We start from the raw sequence: 18426 nt of genomic DNA on the forward strand, positions 1-18426 counted from the left end.
GCCAATAGAGCTGCAGACTGGATGGCTGATTATGTAGCCAATCACTTTGGCAATACTCTGTAGGCTCAAGATGGAGAGCTGCCCGTGGCACTCCGAAGTTTTTTATTTTTTGATTTTATTAGGTGCATCCATAGTCGTCTAGTATGATCTACCCGTCTTAGTAGCCAAAAATTATAAAATAAAAAAATAAAATAAAATGGTGGCACTATGCTCTCTGTCTCTTAAAATTTTATGCAGTACTTTGGGCCTCATGCGGCAACTATAGTATTGACATGCAACAAATTTAGGATTAGGTAAAGGATGCTTCAAATATACATGAGTTTGGACCCATGATAGCAGGTATATGTAAACATTTTTTCGAATATAGAATTTCAAACTAAAACAGAAAGCGAAGGCTTGAAAATAATTATTGGAAGCCAAAATGAAACAAACAGATTATGGGAAAGTTGGACTACAATGGCACATCAAAAACACATTACAGTATGGCATTGAAGTCCAAGAATGGTGAATGTATTGCATATTCATTGAAAGTTCTTTAATTTAAGTCTCAGAGATATTCACAGCAACCAGTCAATGATGATTAACGGTAAAGCTAATGGATGAAATGGAGTTCCATCACAACAATATATCATTACATATAAATCTCCATGCCTAGAAGCTTTGAGGACTGACACAGAGGGCAGAAACTGAGCCTACTCTCGCACTCCTTGCACAGGCAAAGATGTCGGCAGGGCAACAAAAGCATGCATGCTTCATTGCCTTTGCATATCTTACAAGCCATCGACTCCTTCAAATCCTTGTTCTCCTTGCACATAAGCTGAAAATTGACGACCCGACCATTGCAGCAAGAGGCTGTGTCATCTACCTCACTATCGCCGCACCCTTCTTTGTTATCCCTGCTCTGGGCATACACCTGATCGAGACTATACTTGAGGTGAGAAATCGTATTCTCGTTGTACTTAGCACGATGCTGCCATGTGCCAATTTCCATGGCTAACTGTTTCATCTGTTCCTCAAGCTCCATGTTCCTCTTATTAATCTCCTCGACTTCTGCTTCTTTTTCGCGTATTTTCCTGAGGATGTTGTCCTCAACATTAGCCAATGACTGGAATTGTTTTGCCTGAAGCTTTTCCAATATCAATTGCCTCAGACGTTCAACCTATGCCACATATGAGAAAAATAAGTACCAGTTTCTTCTGTCCATGTTTAAGAACTACCTCTGCAGGAAAACTATTTCCAAGAACAAGATATAGTGAAAGTTGGGATGATTACTGTACGCAGCAGCAGGAAAATGGTATGCCCTTTCAAGATAGCATAAAATTATAGAAAATTTTATCCCCAACATAGGTAGGAACGGAAACAATAAAAACAAGGAGTTTTTTACTTTTTTTCATCAAATCCTTAGCAAGCAAGACTAACAAATCAGTTTAGCCTAAGAAAATGAATGCAAATAATGTCGGTGTGCAAGAAAAGGCAAATTGTTCACTAAATGCCCTCTAAAAGAAGCTTTAATTACAGAAAATTTATCTCCATCTTAAGCAGAATTGAGAACAATAAAATCAAGGAGTTCAATTTATTACATCCTAGTCATGCATTAACAAATGAATCTAGCACAATAAACTAGACATGAATAATGTCAGTATACAAGAAAAGACCAATAGTTCATTAATTTTTCAGAAAACAAATTTTACTCAATGCAGACAACTTGGATGGGCTGAGTGGTTCAGGGATTCCGGGTTTAAACATGACCTTTGTATTATGCGTTGGGTGACAAGTTGGGCAGGTTGACCCTTTGACCTGCCTCTCTGAACACTATTTTTGCAATTACAGCAGCACCTGGGGGGGGGGAAGAGGGGGGTTATTTAATGGTAGTTCATGCAAGGAATGTCAGCTAGCTGACTCATGACTATGATTATTATTATTCTGGGTTAGGATGATGAGTTGGGCCCCTTGAAAAAATTGACAAGCTTGTCTGCAAGGCGTTGACATCCTTAGGCAGGGCTTGAAGCATCTTAGTGTGGGTAGTGCGCTGCTGGAAGTTAAATTGCGTTAATTGATTTTTCTATATGTTTCTAGCCCTAATTGCTTTCGAACCAGAAGAGAAGAGGAGGAAGAGAACAAGAAAGCATTAATCTACTTCCATTCTCCTTCAATTTACCGCCTTAGATCTACATTCCTCCTCCCTCAACCCATGTTGTCTGGTGGCTGGCACTCTCCAATGCCCAGCAGACATATGGATATGAAATGAAAGGGCTGTAGCCATGAGAGTATCATTGTCATGACTCCAATGAGCTGGCTGCTTTTTGAGATAGCAACAGGCATTGCAAGCAGAGCATCACCAAAGCAGATGGCTCAAGAGAAAATGCCATAATGAATCAATGGAAGAAGTATGAGCAAAAAGCTATGGGGAAAGTGGGGTTTTTCTAGAGTTTATTTTTATTTTTTTAACCCAACCAGGAGTTGAACTGAAACTATTTGACTGGTTTGACTGATCAAATTGTCTAATTCAACGATGTAGAATGGGTTTTGTAATGTTTTGGAACCAAACCTCACCTAACCCATGATTATTGATAGGTGATGCTTTGAATGGGCTGACTTGTTCAACCCAAGATACACACACACACACACCAGCTATACTACTGTCATACTTTGAGAAAAAAAAGTTTGAATGGGATCTATTCCATGATCCAAAGTAAATCCACAAGCCCCAAAATAAAACAAAAGGGGAAGAGTATAGATATAAAATAATAAGTTATTAATTTTTCTTTTTCGTGTATATATGACCTGTTGCAGACTTGCAGATGTCCCTACCCCTTCATATAGAAGTCTAGTGATTTATGCTCTAAGAAAACTAGACCTAATCTTTAGCATTCACTTAGCAAAACTATCCACAGCCATTAAAACAAAATTATGACTAGACGACAATAAAGACATCCCCGAACCCATTTTAGCCCTTTCAAATCATGATAATTTATAAAAAATAAATCCACATGTTGCACCTTACAATTGCAAAGTTGCATGGGTAAAGAGTAAAGTTAAAACGCGTTTAAGAGTATTGTCCCAAATGTTTTTCATGCAAAACCAACAACAGCCTTTTAAAATGGAAATATGAAATCTACTTGACCATGGCCTAAAATGTAGAAATGATACATTTTGGTAATCTCCCACCTATACATCAAGGGGACACAGAAAGCTATCAAAATTATCCATCAATGTTCCTACATCTTGGATCAATTGCATGAGCCACTTATCAAATACTCTTTGTCACCATTGACAATGAGGAAGCAACAGAGGCTCTCAAGACACATGAGATAGGGTAGATGGGAGAGGGCAAACAAAAGAGAGAGTGCGTATCAATTATTGACCACAATATTCCTCCTTTTTTTTTTTTTTTGGAAATCATGATGATCAACCTCCAGGAAGAAAGGTAAGACCATTTCTTTATACTCCAGGTCTATCCTTTGTTTTACTTTTGTTTTCTCCAACTTCATACTCTGCCTCTTATTCTTTTGTTTTCCCTTAAGAATTCATCTTCCTCCGAGTTGTTCTCCTTATCCAAAAGCTCTTCTTTGAATTTATATGTGAAGCTAAACATTACAATAAGTTATTACATAATTTTAACTCTAACTACCCACCTAAATACCTAGGCATTTCTTCTACATGGACACCCAGCCAGTTTGACAACAAAATTCGATAGTGCACTATGATAAATGCGACACCCTTACCAAATTCCAAGTAACATACATGTTTAGCAACCATGGACCACATTACTTGCAAACTCGTCTAAGTACTCAACACATCAAAATAACCCTTAACTGTAGGGGCTAACAGATATGACTTTTTCCCGATCCCCCACACATAACATTATCGCATGCACACAATCACATTCTATATCTTGTTGTTTACTAAGCATCTTGTGCATGAGATCAAATATTAAATTCATGGAATTCTTTTATGTAATCATCCATCTATACATTCCACTCTTTTTTTTTTTTTTTTTTGCTAAATCAAAAAGGGAAGGGGGAAGGCAGGGACGAGCCCACCCCCGCATAGCAGCCCCCATTGAGCTCCCACCCCGCCAGGAGAATGTTCGATGTGGGCAGAAATGACCGTGTGTTGGGCACTCCGGCCGGTTTTATTCATACCCTCCCCACCCGTGGGCCCGACTCGGATATCCCTCTGGGCTCCGGCACGAATCCTCTGTGTGAGTACGTCACACCTGGCACTACCGAGGCTACCAGCAGACCAGTAGCCCTTCCAAACCCTGTGTCCGAGCAGGGAACATCCGATCTCCATAATTTAATCGACGCCCGCGCGTTTCGAACTCGAAACCACTTGGTTGGAAGTAAGGCCCCGTTCCACTGAGCTACCACCTCAGTGGCTACATTCCATTCTTGAAGGGAAAAAAACTTGTAAGAGGTTTTCTCGTAATTAGGGTTGGGTCGGGCCAAACTGGGTCATGTTTCTATGTAGCTCGAGCTGAGCCTGAAATAATTATTCAGGCTGCGAACTAGGCAAAGGCCAGAAAACCTTTTCCAAAATTAGGTTCGAGCTTAAATTCAAGCTTGGCTGGAAGCCCAAACGAGCCTAACTTGAATTGGACCCGAGCTCGAACCTGATAAAGAGGATCCAATCCTAGCTAAGAAATTCGAAGACGGGGTTGGCCTTGATAATAGAGGCTGAAGCCCTTGGGGGGGTGTCAAGGCGAGCGGCAATGAAGAGGTAGGAGAGGAAGAGAAGGGTGAGTGGGGGTAGAGAATGGACAGGAAGCGGGAGAGGGTGGGGGAGTAAAGGCAGATGGGACCAACATTGACAATGTGGGGAATGGGTGGAACTGCGAAGGTAAGGGGAGAGAGAGAGAACTTGAGATCGAGAGAGGAGAGAGGCGAGAGAGAAAGATCGGGAGATCGAGAGAGAGGATATATAAAGGATCGAGAGATTAGGAGAGAGGAAGAGAAAGAGAGAAAGGTGAGAGAAAGAGATTAGGAGATTGAGAGAAGGGAATGGACAAAGGTAAGGAGAGAGAAGATAGGAATCGGCTGGCTCGAGCCGAGCCTAGGCTGGGACAAGTGATGACTTGAGCCTAGCCAAAAATTCGATCAGTTTTTAGGCTCAAACTCAACTTGAACTTCCTCGAGCCAGACCCAAAGCCCAATTGGAGACCAACCTAGCTTGACCCAAGGTGGGCCCAACCCGACAGGCCTTAGGCTGGCCCAAGTACATTTCCAGTCTATTTGTAATAGACAAAGAGAACTATGTTCTTTCTTGGACATTTTTGTACATTGACATCTCAATTGGTGCTTGTCCCATTTCATGCTACTATTTCTTCACTACACCAATAGGCATTTTGCTTCCTTCAACTTAGTCTTGACAGATTTCACCATTTTAATTTAGCCATGTATTACCTATTAAAATAATCCATCACTTCCATTATCTAATCAAAGGTTATCGATGGAATCAACCCCTTATCGAACTTGGCAACCTCCAATTGCACTGTTTTGGATTATACTATTTACTATCCCATATATGTATCTACTTCTCTGCAATGCCCTTATAAAATAGTCGACCATTGTAGGTTGATCATACCATACTTCTAATGATACCATTAAAGATTATTATTTGGAGAGCAAGATTTTGAAGAATTGAAAAGATCTTCTTGAAAGCCATGATCCATTTGAGTTATCAATGTATAGAGCAGGCTCTGAATATCTTCCACCCTTTTAAGTAGGTTTGAGAGATTATAATTTCATTAATCTAATCAACAATGTTTGTGATCCTTGTATTTGTCTAACTTATGTTGCCACCTTACGATAATTAACTTTGTTGTCTAAACAAACTTCAACCACTTCCTCAAGAGGATCTCAAATCACAAAAGACTTGCTGACACTCTTAAATATGACCAAAGATGATGGGATCTTAAATTGAAGGCATGTGTCCCCTTGTCATTCCACTTCTCCATTGGATGATCAGTCTTGGATTTCCATCAGCAATAACATTAATGTCATTCACAATTAAAAGTGGAATAAAGAACAAAAGTAGGAGAAGCAAGACCGCAATTTGGAAATGGTCTAAAGAAAACATTTGGCTACCCCCAAAGCAAAGTGTAAACATAATCAAGCCTGACAAAGAGGATTAGCATCTTAAATAGAATGTATAAAACATCTCAAATAGAATGCATAAAACATATCTAATGATGGTTAGAAGGAGAATGATTTGATGCTTATAGATAAAACAACATGCTGGAAGAAGTTTCCCACATACAAGTCTTTCAATACCTGTTCAAGGAGAAAGTTTGTCATGCATGTTTGGTACAGAACAAGACCAGAGCCTTATCTTAATCGCATTCATTATGGGTTTGGCCCAAGAAGGTTCACTTTCCCTTTTGTACTTGATTCTTGCATGAAGAGCATAGTAATATTCCAAGTTCATGGGATAAACAATACAGATTTGTTTTCTCAGTTTTCCTCATTCTGTTGTGGGTTTTATTGCTTAAGACATCACAGTTTTGGACCCACTACTCCTATTAGACCACCTTTTGTGTTTTGTATGGACTCAAAGTAAGCATACAAACAACACAAAGTGGACAGCACATCCAATAAGCAAGAAAGAATACTTGGAAGAAAATAATATGTAATCATAATAACTGGATAGAGGCGATTGAATCAACTTTCTCCCAATTCTCTCAAAAAGAAGCAAGCTTTTCCCTCCTAGTATTCGAAAAAGGGGGAGGGGGGGGCGGGGGGGTTGTAAAGAAGAAGCAAACTTTATGTCAAACCACAGCAAACAAAACATATAAATTTAACTTAAGAGAGGAAGCCCATCACAACACAAGACAATATCCTTCAGTTTAGTTTTATCTTCATAAGTGTTAATGAAAAAATAGCAACAGAAAACTAGAGAGGACTTTCAATATCACAGAGCCGTAGAAGCACGCTAACCTCGATCTTGATGAAGCGGTCCATCTCGGCGTCCACCCTCTCAATCTCTCGATTAATGTCCTCATCAATCATAGGAAGGAGCAGCGGTGAATCCCCAGAGGAAGCCGCCACCCTCCGATCATCCAATGACAACCCCAACCCAGTGGACACCGACCCGGTCTGCAGGAAATCGATGGACGATATCTGCGAGTTCTCCAGGAGGTCCTGCTCCTTGACCTTTTTCCTCCTCGGCTCCCACCAGTTCGATCCCCCATCAGCCGTCGGAACGGGGCCCGGGGCGAGTCCCATGACATGAACGACTACAAAAATAAGATTTTTAAGAAAGACTCAGGCCAGTAGGAAAACGTGGATGAATCGAAACCCTAGCGATTGGGGGAAATGGCGGGATCAGGGGAGAGACATTACAGGGAGGTTGGGATTGATCGGGACGGCTCGTGGGGCACAAGAAGGCGATCGGTGCGGTGGTCTGGCCATCGGCAGGCGCAAAATTCCTGCTTTATTCCACGGATTGGTTAGGTTTCTTGAGAAAAAGAGAGGGAACGGCAGAATAGAAAGAGAAAAGGGGAGGAAGCGAGATGGGAGAGGAGATAGAGTTTTGAAATTTGGGAGGATTACATTATACCTGTAGGGATTGAGCGGCGGCTGCTGGAGGTGATGCTGCTGGGTGAAGAAAGCCATGGCCAGAGAACGCGGAGAGCCGCGGAGGGGGTAGGGGAGGGGCGGGGGTGAGAGAGAGAGAGAGAGAGAGAGAGAGTGAGGAATTGGAATCTAAATAGGATGAGGAAGGAGCTGTATGGTTCGGACAGCAAACATGCGGTGTTCGTAAGCGCGTTGTGCGTGATTGCGGGGTGAAAAGGCTGCAGATGTGGGGCCCACGTATCCAATTTGGACGGCTGACAAGCATCTGGATGCTTAATTTGTATGGGGAAGCCGTGGGGACAATCCTTAGTTTGTCGTATATTTTGACGCTTTCATCTAATAATTCATTTTACCTAGCTTTCATGATAGGAACAACATTTGCCAAAAAAAAAAAAAAATTATCGTCACATTTTCCTTGCATAATTGATTCTCTAAATTTCTCTCCACAAACAAATCAATTAAGAATACTCCAAATATCTAAAAAAATTTCAATATTAATATATTACAATATTTCTTGACAAAATGTTTGCAACTATTTAAAGAAATTTCATGCTGTTACAAAGGGTGTTCTTTTTTTCTTTTTTTTTTTTTTTTGCTGTTTTCATTACTTGCTTCTTCCATACTTGTTTTAACATGAATTTATATATAAATACTTCAAAAAACTTTAGTTTAAAAGATATTAGTTTGAGTTCTTTGGGCTATCCGACGAACTGTTCTATTTTTTTTTCTGAATTTGGGATCACTCCCAAATTGTCGAATTTTTCAATGGTTTCAATTCTTTCACACTGCTTTTTCCTTGTGTGCCCCAACAATCTCATCAATCTCTGTCAGTTATTGAACTGATGAGTTTATGGCCATACAAAGTACTGCAGGCAGTTTCAATCAAGCAGGCATAAACTAGCTGCAAATATTGAAACGCCTAAGAATATAATCAGAACAAGAACAAAGACATCCATCACATAAAAAAACACACCCAATGATCGAGGAAAGAATGCTGCCATGCATACTTCAACTTAATAATTCATCTTTTAGAAAGGGGTGATGAAGTTGTTAAATAGTTGACGTATAATCGTAGTTGGGGAGGAACAAAAGATAATAAACAGACACAAAAAAGTATAAACAGCTCACATTCCTCAGAAACAATGGATGATTCGAACAACTCGAGCTATCATGGAGTATTTCTTGAACGCTTTTCCTATCACAGCCTTGAATCTGAAGACTTCCAGTTGATAACAAAATCAATGACCCATCCTGATATCAAATATTATTACCAATGTCCAACTATTGATTCAACCACAGAGCCTCATCCACTATTATGTGAAAGACAAATGCTAGTAATTTACCTCCTCAGGGCTGAGTTGAATCCAGTATCAGTTAATTGTTAACTAAATTAAAAATTAAAACAATTGATACCATTAAGGAATCTGTTGGACAATGAATGTATGATGTGGGAAACCTAACACGTTAGAATCCCTCTGTAACAGAATGGACCAGCTGATCGTTCACAACAAGTAGCATTCACAACCTCCGGGGGAAAAATTGGGCAGTTGGAAAGCTAGCTTCTATTCCACACATCATTAGTGCTTTTCAGGGAATCTCCAGATGAATGTAGAATTGGATTGTAGAAATACTCCAGACAAGGTCAAATTTTCCACACATCAATCTTGTTTTGCGTGATCTGAGTTGTATTAGAATTTTACACTAGAAATACTCCATATAAAACCAAAAACCATAACATGCTACATAACCACAGCCTGAATTACAAGTTGCCGTGACAAGCAGAGCCATTTCGAACATATTGTCTTGATACAGAGCAAAGCAGAAAGTCTATTTCAGCAGGTGACATATGAACCAGAAAGAGGTACTCTTGTATTTAGCCTCCACAGCAGGATCCACATGCAGGAAGAGAACCTGAAATTCAAAGTTGATGATCACATGGTTTGAATTACAAGCACAAAAAATTAGTAGTAAACAATAACAACAATCGGCTCACTATGATCATTTGATCTGAGATCAGCCAATGTACGTGGCCCACGAGGACCACCACCACCACCATATGGACCCCTTCCATGACTACCTCCAGGGCCTCCACCAGGGCCACCATCCCATTTCTTACTAGAGCCTGACCCTTTCTTGTATTCATTTGATTTTTCCATCTGCAAGACCAGAAGCATCCGTATCAGAAAAAGGTAAAGCCGAACCAGCCATTGAAGAGGGAAGATTTCCAACAATCATGATTCTAATTCTGAGTCTTTTGACTTGTTAAGGAAGAAGGGTTTTTTTTTGTCAATTTTTGGATGAAAATTCAATCCGAGAGGATCAAGATTTGCCATACTGGCCGGTCCCACATTGATACCAAACCAGTACACAGTCTCATATCATCCCAGTATTTGGTACGCCTCATCGTCTTGTACCGTACCGCATGCTAGCACTCGGTACGCCTTGCCGTCTTGTACCGTACTGTGTACCGACACTATAATAGGATGGTACTAGTATAGGATCCGGCATCGAGATGGCAAACCTTAGAGAGGATGGTCTATTTAATGACTCGAACGATAGAAGAACCATGAACCAAGGCTTATCAAGCACATACCGAGAACATTGTGACAAAGAATACACCAATGAAATTCACAATAGCCCAGAAGAAATCTGATATTATGCTCAACCTCCAAACAGTCCGCTTTTGTTTCACAACACCTGTAGTACATGTGCAAAACAATCTGAGGCTATATAACAATGACCAGCAATGCATATTTTAAAAACTTTTCACATCATCATCAGTTTTTTTTTTTAAAAAAAAAATATTTACTACACACTTCAAGAGGCTAGAATCTTCCCATGTTTTGGTAAAATATTTACACAGATCATATCAATATCATTCGAAAAGATAGTTCACAGTTGAACATAATGGTTACAGAAAAGTGATGTTATATGACAATACAAAATAATTAATTACTGTCAAAAGTGTCTTGTTCACAAATAATTGTTTATAAAATAACAAAAAAATCCATGCCTCCACCATTCTAATATTTTAATTGGCTCAACAATACAAGTTGGATTAACTAAATGCAAGCCCTGATAAGAAAATTGAAATCAAGAGGTAATTCACCATATTCAAACATTGCTTTTCAATGATAAGGATACAAACACTCAACTCTTACAAATCATAGTTGTCAAATAGCCGAGGCGACTATAGGCGATAGACTAGCCTATAGCCTAGGCGGTCACCTAGGCACCTAGGTGATCGCCTAGGCATGGACTCAGCACAAATTCACTCAATCATTCTATGATCAAGTACTTCATTTTCACAATTGGATTTTTAAATATACCTTAAATTATACTGTTGTAAACATAAACAATTAAGTCTCTCGCAAAAAATACTAGAATTTGACTTTTACTCGATTTATTATAAATATAAAAGAAATAATAACATATATTTTTGTTGTTTTAGCTCGGCTGGTGGAGTTTCGTGAGCTTCCTGAGCCATCTGTCTTGCTCGAGATTGGAGTTAGAAGTTGCAATTGTTGAATGAAAGGTCTTTTTGTGATTACTTTAATTTATTATTTTAACATTATAATTTTTCTTGAAGCCTAGTCTAAGTTTCTTGCTCCCTTATCACTATACATGTGTCATACAAGAAAAAGATTGCAAGAGAATATTTTATATGGTATATGTTTTCGTATACATATTTAGTTACATATATGTATGAATTCTAGTTATATATACACAAAAATATGTATATAGGTGCGTGGATGTTTTTTGTTTTAACCTATACTTTATTTATATATACGAATTATCATTAAATTTGTTCATATGCATTCATCCACAGTACATAGTCACACATGTATATATAATGTCGATATAGTTCCATTTATATAAGCAATCTAATTCATTTAAGTTTATAGATTGAAACAGTACAATGTGTGCCCAGATCTCACAAACCTATTCAACACTGACATTCCTGAAAACTAAACCATCTTTAATTTATAAAGAATATACCTGTATAACATAGCAAAAATCATCTATACTGAAATCTAAAGGTAAATTTTCCCGTGAAGAAATCAGTTCCCATTATGTAGTCATGTTCTGGGCCAAAATTGAAATATTTTAGGTCTAACTATGTTGGCAGGAGGGTGACAACTAGTGCACTTGATGAAGTCTTTGGCAGTTGGTACCAAGGACCCGCATGCAAACCCCACCCTCACCCCAATTTTGGCTAGGATTACTCCCGTCCTGGTTCTTAATTAAAAAATAAACAAATAAATGAATTACTCCTTACTTAAAAGCCTTCTTAGATGCCTCATCTCTGAATGGCCAGCCAATCCAAGAGATTCAGTGTGCTTTATTTCATTGTCCACATCACCAGTTTTCTATAGATTGGTCATCCAGAACTAGTACTCTATCAAACTGATGACAATTTAACTTACTTAAAAGAGCCACAAACCAGACTAACCTATTTCATCCTATACAGAAACCTAGAGGAAAATCAGACCCCATGTATAAAGCTAGAAGCAAAACAGATGCATCAATGAAGATGGAACTTGGTCTAGGTTGGGCTACAGATTTGTTGTATTCTGAATCAGAAGGGCTGACGTATAGGCATTATGGTTGTCTTCTACATGATATGCACCATTCACCAACTTTCACCTTTCCAAGGTGGATAGCTTGCCCTAGGAGTACCACTTCTCTCAACCAAGACAGCTATTCAAAGACATTCCAATGACCAAAGATAAAGCCACCACTGTGGGACCCGAATGCACATTAGATTATTTTTTGGCAACTTTGGGCTTCAGAGTAATTTAGAGGAAGTACTTTTTGACATTGGCTTGGCAACCCTAGAGCTTAGATTTATAAAGTATTTAGATTTATGTATGCTAAATTGTCATGGAGGATGATGTAAAATATAATTCTTTTATGCTAGGAAAAAAAATAGAAACATATGTACATGCACATGTTCATCCTATACATATATTGTTTCAACAAGAAACCACCAAAACAATAGGCCTACAAGATCCCAGACAATGCAATATATTTTAAATGAAATTTGATTTAATATGTTTAGTTGTTTGTTTTGCAATTTCTTGTTTTACTTATCTTTAAATTTTTGGATTTTTTCTTGTATGAAACTATTGAAACTAGAGCTCAGATTACCCAGAATGCTGAAATTACCCAAATTGAAACCCACTTGACTCTTTGAAACTGAAAGTAAAACTGAATCTTCAAATCTTGAAGCGATCATTATCATCAAACCACTTCTAGGAACAAAATGCAACTAAATTATACGATACATAAATGAAAAAATAAATAACTCGAAGAATGATTAAGCATATGATATAGCTGACTGAAAAGCAATCAAAGAGGTGGTTCCATGATACCTCATTATGGAAAGAAATTGCTAGTAGTATATCCTTTTCTTGCCACCCAGTTTAGTAAGACCATTTGCATAATCATTGAATCCCCCATAAGCATACTCGGAGAAGAATAGAGTTCACAATACTTGCAAGATTAATATATGAATTAAATTTCAATTTGGACCCTTGGAAAACCTTTATTTCCTCGATGATAAATGTAGTTCCCTATATCGTACCATACTTTCTTTCTTCCATGTAGACTCTTCATATGTCCAGGGGGATCTTGATGGCTGCTCCACATTACATTTGCTTACACTACATGACCAATAATGGAAGGTTCTAAATGGCTCAAAGTTGCCTGTTAAGAATTTAAAATGATGATGCCAGAATGAAACTAGGCTGTAAAATGTCCCGAGCTTTGATAGCAACCTCTATCCACTAAGCTGACACCCCGCCGATGAAATAACTCATCTCAGTTTTTTGGTTTGCTAACAATTACAGGACAGAATTCCTTGACAACATCCACAGACCATCCAATTACAAATTAATCACAATTTCACCATTTAATTTATCCGATATAATGGTAAATCGCTTATTGTATTAAGAAATTGACGAGAACGAATAAACTTCACAGCTTCTGATAAGTGCTTAATAATTTATCTTTCTATAGCACTTATCAATGTTTTTAAACTGATAAATACATATTTTACCATGAAATTGAATAAACATTGAATTAAATTTAAATTATGGTAAGAGGTAAATAATTCTTTTCTTAAACCAGATTCTGAACTTGTCTCTCTCTTGATTGCAATCTTTAATGAAAACTATAGAAAAACATATAAGGAGATTGTGTTGACCCGGCTAAGGTTATAATTAAATGGGCTTTGGTCTTGATTAGATTAAAAGTTATAATTGTATAGAAAAATATTTGATTAACCCTCTTATTAAGTCACGATCCTGCTTTTAGCCCTGTTGAGTCCAGTCTGAAGCAGTTTAGCAAAAATTAAACGACATTGGGCTCGAGAGTAAGTTCAAGCAAATCAACGATCATGATCCACCTCAAACCCAAAGTCAATTCCCAACCAATTCCTTGCGTGCCTTCATATAAAATTTATAATTTTAAAACAAAAAAATAATAAAATAAATAAAAATAATTTTGGAAAGAATTACTGGATTCACTGTTCATATGAACAGTGTCCCGTGAAAACACTGTTCATATGAACAGTGTAAAATAAATAAATAAATAAATAATAATATATATACATTATAAATCTCACTGTTTATCTTCTTCCTCCCGCTGCCAATCCTTTCCGTGATCCCGCCTCACTCATTTCCTTCCATCAAACCAACCCGATCTTCCATCAGCCGCGTGCCAAATCCAAGAGGGAAATCAGCCGGGCGTCTTCCGCATCCAACTATGGCATCGTCTTCATTCTCGGATGCTCCGCCGGCGACCACTCCTCCGCTGCAATCAACGAGCCGGTCCAACCGTCGAGAATCAATTCCTCCAAATCAGCCCGTTCCGGCCACGAGTCCCACGCGGTGCAGCCAGCGACCGGATCCCCCGCCTCTTCTTCCGATCGTAACGCCTCCGATCCAGCAATCGCCCAGCACCCGAACACCTGCAACGTCTTTCCGTCCGGATTCATCCCTAGCACCAAGCCGTGATCGGCTCCCAACAGCCGGAAACCCAGCTCGGCATTTATCTACAGCTCAGTCCCCGGCTTCTCCGAGATCCAGACACTCCGCATCAACCTCCCATCGATCCCGCGGCCATCTCATCTTCTTCCCTCCACCTCCCGTCGATCTAGCGGCCAGCTTCATTTCCGGCCATCTACAATCATTCCGGCGCTCCACGGATCCCTCCCAAGATCCAGCCATTCCACGGATTGACGCCATTGATCCACTATAAAAGGGGCTGAGGCGTTCGGTGGGAGGAGGAGCTCGGTTGAGAAGAAAAAAACAGGGGAGACCCCTGTTTCGGTGAAGAGAAGAAGCCACCAGCCGAGAGAAAAGAAAGTAAAAGAAATAAAAAAAGAGAGAAAAAGGGGGGAAAGAGAATAGTTTGTGTTATTTTTGGAAGAATGGGCGGTGAAGGCTTTCATTTGAAGATGGAAGGACATCCGGCCACCATGCGCGGCTGAACACCTAGTCTAGGGCTGGATGAAGCCCTAGCAATGTATCAGGGCATTGTAGTTCTTATTTTTATTATTATTTTGGAGCTTGTTTAAATTCTTATTTTCAATGAAATATTCCTTTATGATATTTAAACTTTGAGCATGCTAGTTACTAATCATGTTTGCTAAAGTAGTCTAAGATGATTCATGCCTAGGAAGATGAAGTGTGCTGCATCCTAGATTAGCATACTTAGGTAGACACTTCATGCTACACCGAAGATGGATCTTCCTAACACTCTTTATGTTTTTATTTTAGAAGGCTTGTAGCCAATTTGCATGCCTCTCCAAAAGATAAAAATTAAGAACACAGTCCCTAATGCAATGCTACGCGGTGGATTCCAAACCCTAGATCTATCTACTTTGATAAATTTCAATTCGTATTCATAGATTAATTTAGTTAAATCAAGTTAGCAAATCCTTCTTCTTGATTTATTTTTAAAAGAAAAATAACTTATTCTTCAATCCCTATGGACCGACCCCCGTAATCACTATCCTACAGGATACGTGCTATTGCGAGGTTTACTTTTGAAATTGAAAGAACCGATCAACTTCACATTTCCTTAACTCTCACTGGCACAGGGAACAAGTTCCTTACATGTAAGGATGACTTCTAAAACCAGACAAATGCCTACAGGTCCTAAGTTTCCAAAGGAGCAGAAACCATCTTTCAACACTAATTATTCATATCACCTTGTAATTTAATATGCAATGAAACTATAAATGCAAATCCGCATCTGCATGCATATACATGTGGGAAAAACATCAGTAAATCTTTTGTCTGGCTCGAGCATGATGTTACCACTATATAGCATGGGAGGCTAACAAGACATCAACAATGTACCAAAAAAATAGATCTACAATCTCTTTTTTACAACGATCGCACGTTCCCTTGGAAAGTGGAATTAAAATCAATGAAAGAATCAAATAGCATATCTTCAAGATGGGGTTTTCTAACTTTCTATTACCATAACCTTTTCCATCATTCTCCGTCCATATTTAGAGGGAACAAATTTTTCAATAATAACGCAATACGAGCAAAAACGACCATCACTAACTCCGTGCAGATTTATGATCATAACGATTAAAGGCACCAGCAATGGACGGATAAGAAGCATCATCACCAAAAACTTAGAAAAGAAAACATATATATAAATCCACAAAAATCAAGTCTCCGAATCGCAAAAATCGGTCTCAAACCCTAACAAAGATGTTGATCAACAAAAGAATTAAGCAATTCGCGAACAATTATCCCAATCAAAACGAAAGAAACCCAAATTTACATCAGGAACAAGATTTCCTATGGAAATTGATGATTGTAGTGGCAATCCGTAGGGAATCACAAGTCAGATTCGATTTTCCGAAAACCAATTTGGCCAAAAATGAAGCTTTTTGAAGAAACAAACCATACCATTCTCGACGTAAGCCATGGTTGGCTCTCCCCAAGGTCTCCGGATAAGTCTTTTCCGCGGAAGAAACGGAGAATTTAGCGGAAGGGTCGATCTCCGAGGCCCTTTTAATTACCGACGACTTCGCAAAACTTCCACGCCCGGGAAGGGGGAAAACTTAGGAAAGGCCAGCTCGGCCCGGCCAACCTGACCCCGGTTCGCCGAGAGTTCTCCTTCCCCTGATTTGTTTTACTATTAGACTGTTGACTTATTTTTCTTATTATTTTATACCCCACACTGTATGATACCTATCCATGGAGAAATTGAAAGTAAAACATGATCAAATTATAAATTCTCACCATAAGCCAATCTATATCTTCACTTCTTTTTTTTTTGGTACACTATCTCCACTTTTTTGCATGTGTGCAAATAACCCATCTTTAGACTTCAGCACTTTTTCTCCAAAAAAAAAAAAAAAAATCAACATAATGATATGCACTTTGGAGGAAATATAGAAGGTTGAGATGTTAAATAGTTATTATGTTATGTATGTAAACTTATCTTAGTCTTGATTTGGGGTTTCACATGCATACGACCTTCTTGTGTACAAGGGTTTTTGCTAACTCAGCTAATAAACGGTGTGATGTTGCTAATCAAAAATGAGTTTTTTTTTTGCTCCAAAATAGCCTCTAATGTAGAATCTTTTTCATCGACAATGCACTACCTTGATTACAATCTAATTTGTTGTTGGTGCAAGCTCTTGTTTCAAGACTCAAATTTCTCCTGCAAGACAACATATACGAACTTATGGTAAAATATCTATGATTATTTGTTGCACAAAATTAAATTTCACCCTCCATTGGGCCACTATTTATACCAACTTGACAGCCACATCTAACTTGTTTAAGAGAATACCTTGATCTTTTACCATACCCATCCTAAGAGCAACACACGGTTCCTATTGGTATCATTTTGCATCCACAAACAATTTGGTCCCATTAATGAAGCCCAAGGGCATTCATTAAGTGCAACACCCTCATTACTTTATTAAAAAATTAAGTTTTTATAGTATTCCAGAACAACTTATATTTATTAATATAAATCATTTACAATTTTTATCTAAGATTATTATTCAAATCTATCGTACATGTTTCACTAAAACAAAAATCCTAATTATTCATATGCTGAGAAATAAGAAATAACGCAATACACATGCACAGAGATTCTGTGGAAGCAATTTTAGAAAGTAGGTCATTCGCAAGGAGTAATTAACTTATATTTAGATGACCTATGAGAGAAAGATCAGCTTAATGAATGCCCTAGCAAGCTTCAGCATTCATTAACATTTAAATTTGTCTGCACCAGAAAAAACATTCAAATTTCTGTCACTTCTAAACTTCAGGTGCCCGTTCTGTGCACAGGGATGTTCCACCTGCCACATGGCACAAAAGGATTGGTGTAACTCATGCGAGTTAATGTGATACACAATGTTTCTTGACTCTTAAGTGGCCCCATATTATTTTCAATTGCAAAATAAACTTGTCAATCCTTAAAATAACCATGCAATGGTTTGCTTAGTCAGCTGATCTCGATAGTTTACTTATCTCTGCTGCAACTCCAAAGACATCATGATGATACCATTAAGCAAGCTACCAACTAACCATGGAATGTGAATAGAAACAGATTTGCGCTAATAACAGCATAATACTCTCTAGTGTATACTGCTAACCATCTCGAACTTCACATACATAATTTCATTCATCAAGTAACCTTAAAGAGGTAATGACATTATCATTGGCAAAATCTGCAAGAAGTCTACTAGAGCAGCGAGTATGGTTGTCTTCTCAAAAACAATAATTTCAATTTGCAGAAAAAAATGAACAATTTCAGACAAATATTTCTCTGATACTCAAACCAATTGCAGCTAGTTAACTCT

At 38.5% G+C, this 18426-nt stretch overlaps 2 protein-coding genes across 2 annotated transcripts; both read right to left on the bottom strand.

Annotated features, from left to right (window-relative positions):
- Nucleotides 1–488: 488 nt before the first annotated feature.
- Nucleotides 489–7737, bottom strand: LOC120111902 (putative BOI-related E3 ubiquitin-protein ligase 2). The gene is made up of 4 exons (XM_039130084.2): nucleotides 7561–7737; nucleotides 7344–7429; nucleotides 6939–7237; nucleotides 489–1159 (listed from the first exon to the last, which is right to left on the bottom strand). Exons 1-4 carry the CDS (start codon nucleotides 7614–7616, stop codon nucleotides 632–634), a joined length of 969 nt encoding a protein of 322 aa, XP_038986012.2. The 5' UTR covers nucleotides 7617–7737; the 3' UTR covers nucleotides 489–631.
- Nucleotides 7738–9174: 1437 nt separating this feature from the next.
- On the bottom strand, nucleotides 9175–16715 carry LOC103701820 (uncharacterized). Its single transcript, XM_008784010.5, has 4 exons — nucleotides 16514–16715; nucleotides 10171–10274; nucleotides 9571–9733; nucleotides 9175–9488 (listed from the first exon to the last, which is right to left on the bottom strand). Exons 1-4 carry the CDS (start codon nucleotides 16530–16532, stop codon nucleotides 9451–9453), a joined length of 324 nt encoding a protein of 107 aa, XP_008782232.1. The 5' UTR covers nucleotides 16533–16715; the 3' UTR covers nucleotides 9175–9450.
- Between the last annotated feature and the right edge of the window lie 1711 nt (nucleotides 16716–18426).

This window comes from Phoenix dactylifera, chromosome 12 (assembly GCF_051530095.1).
Source record: "Phoenix dactylifera cultivar Ajwa chromosome 12, Ajwa_hap1_PhDact_Kaust_v1.1, whole genome shotgun sequence".
NCBI classification, from domain to species: domain Eukaryota; kingdom Viridiplantae; phylum Streptophyta; class Magnoliopsida; order Arecales; family Arecaceae; genus Phoenix; species Phoenix dactylifera.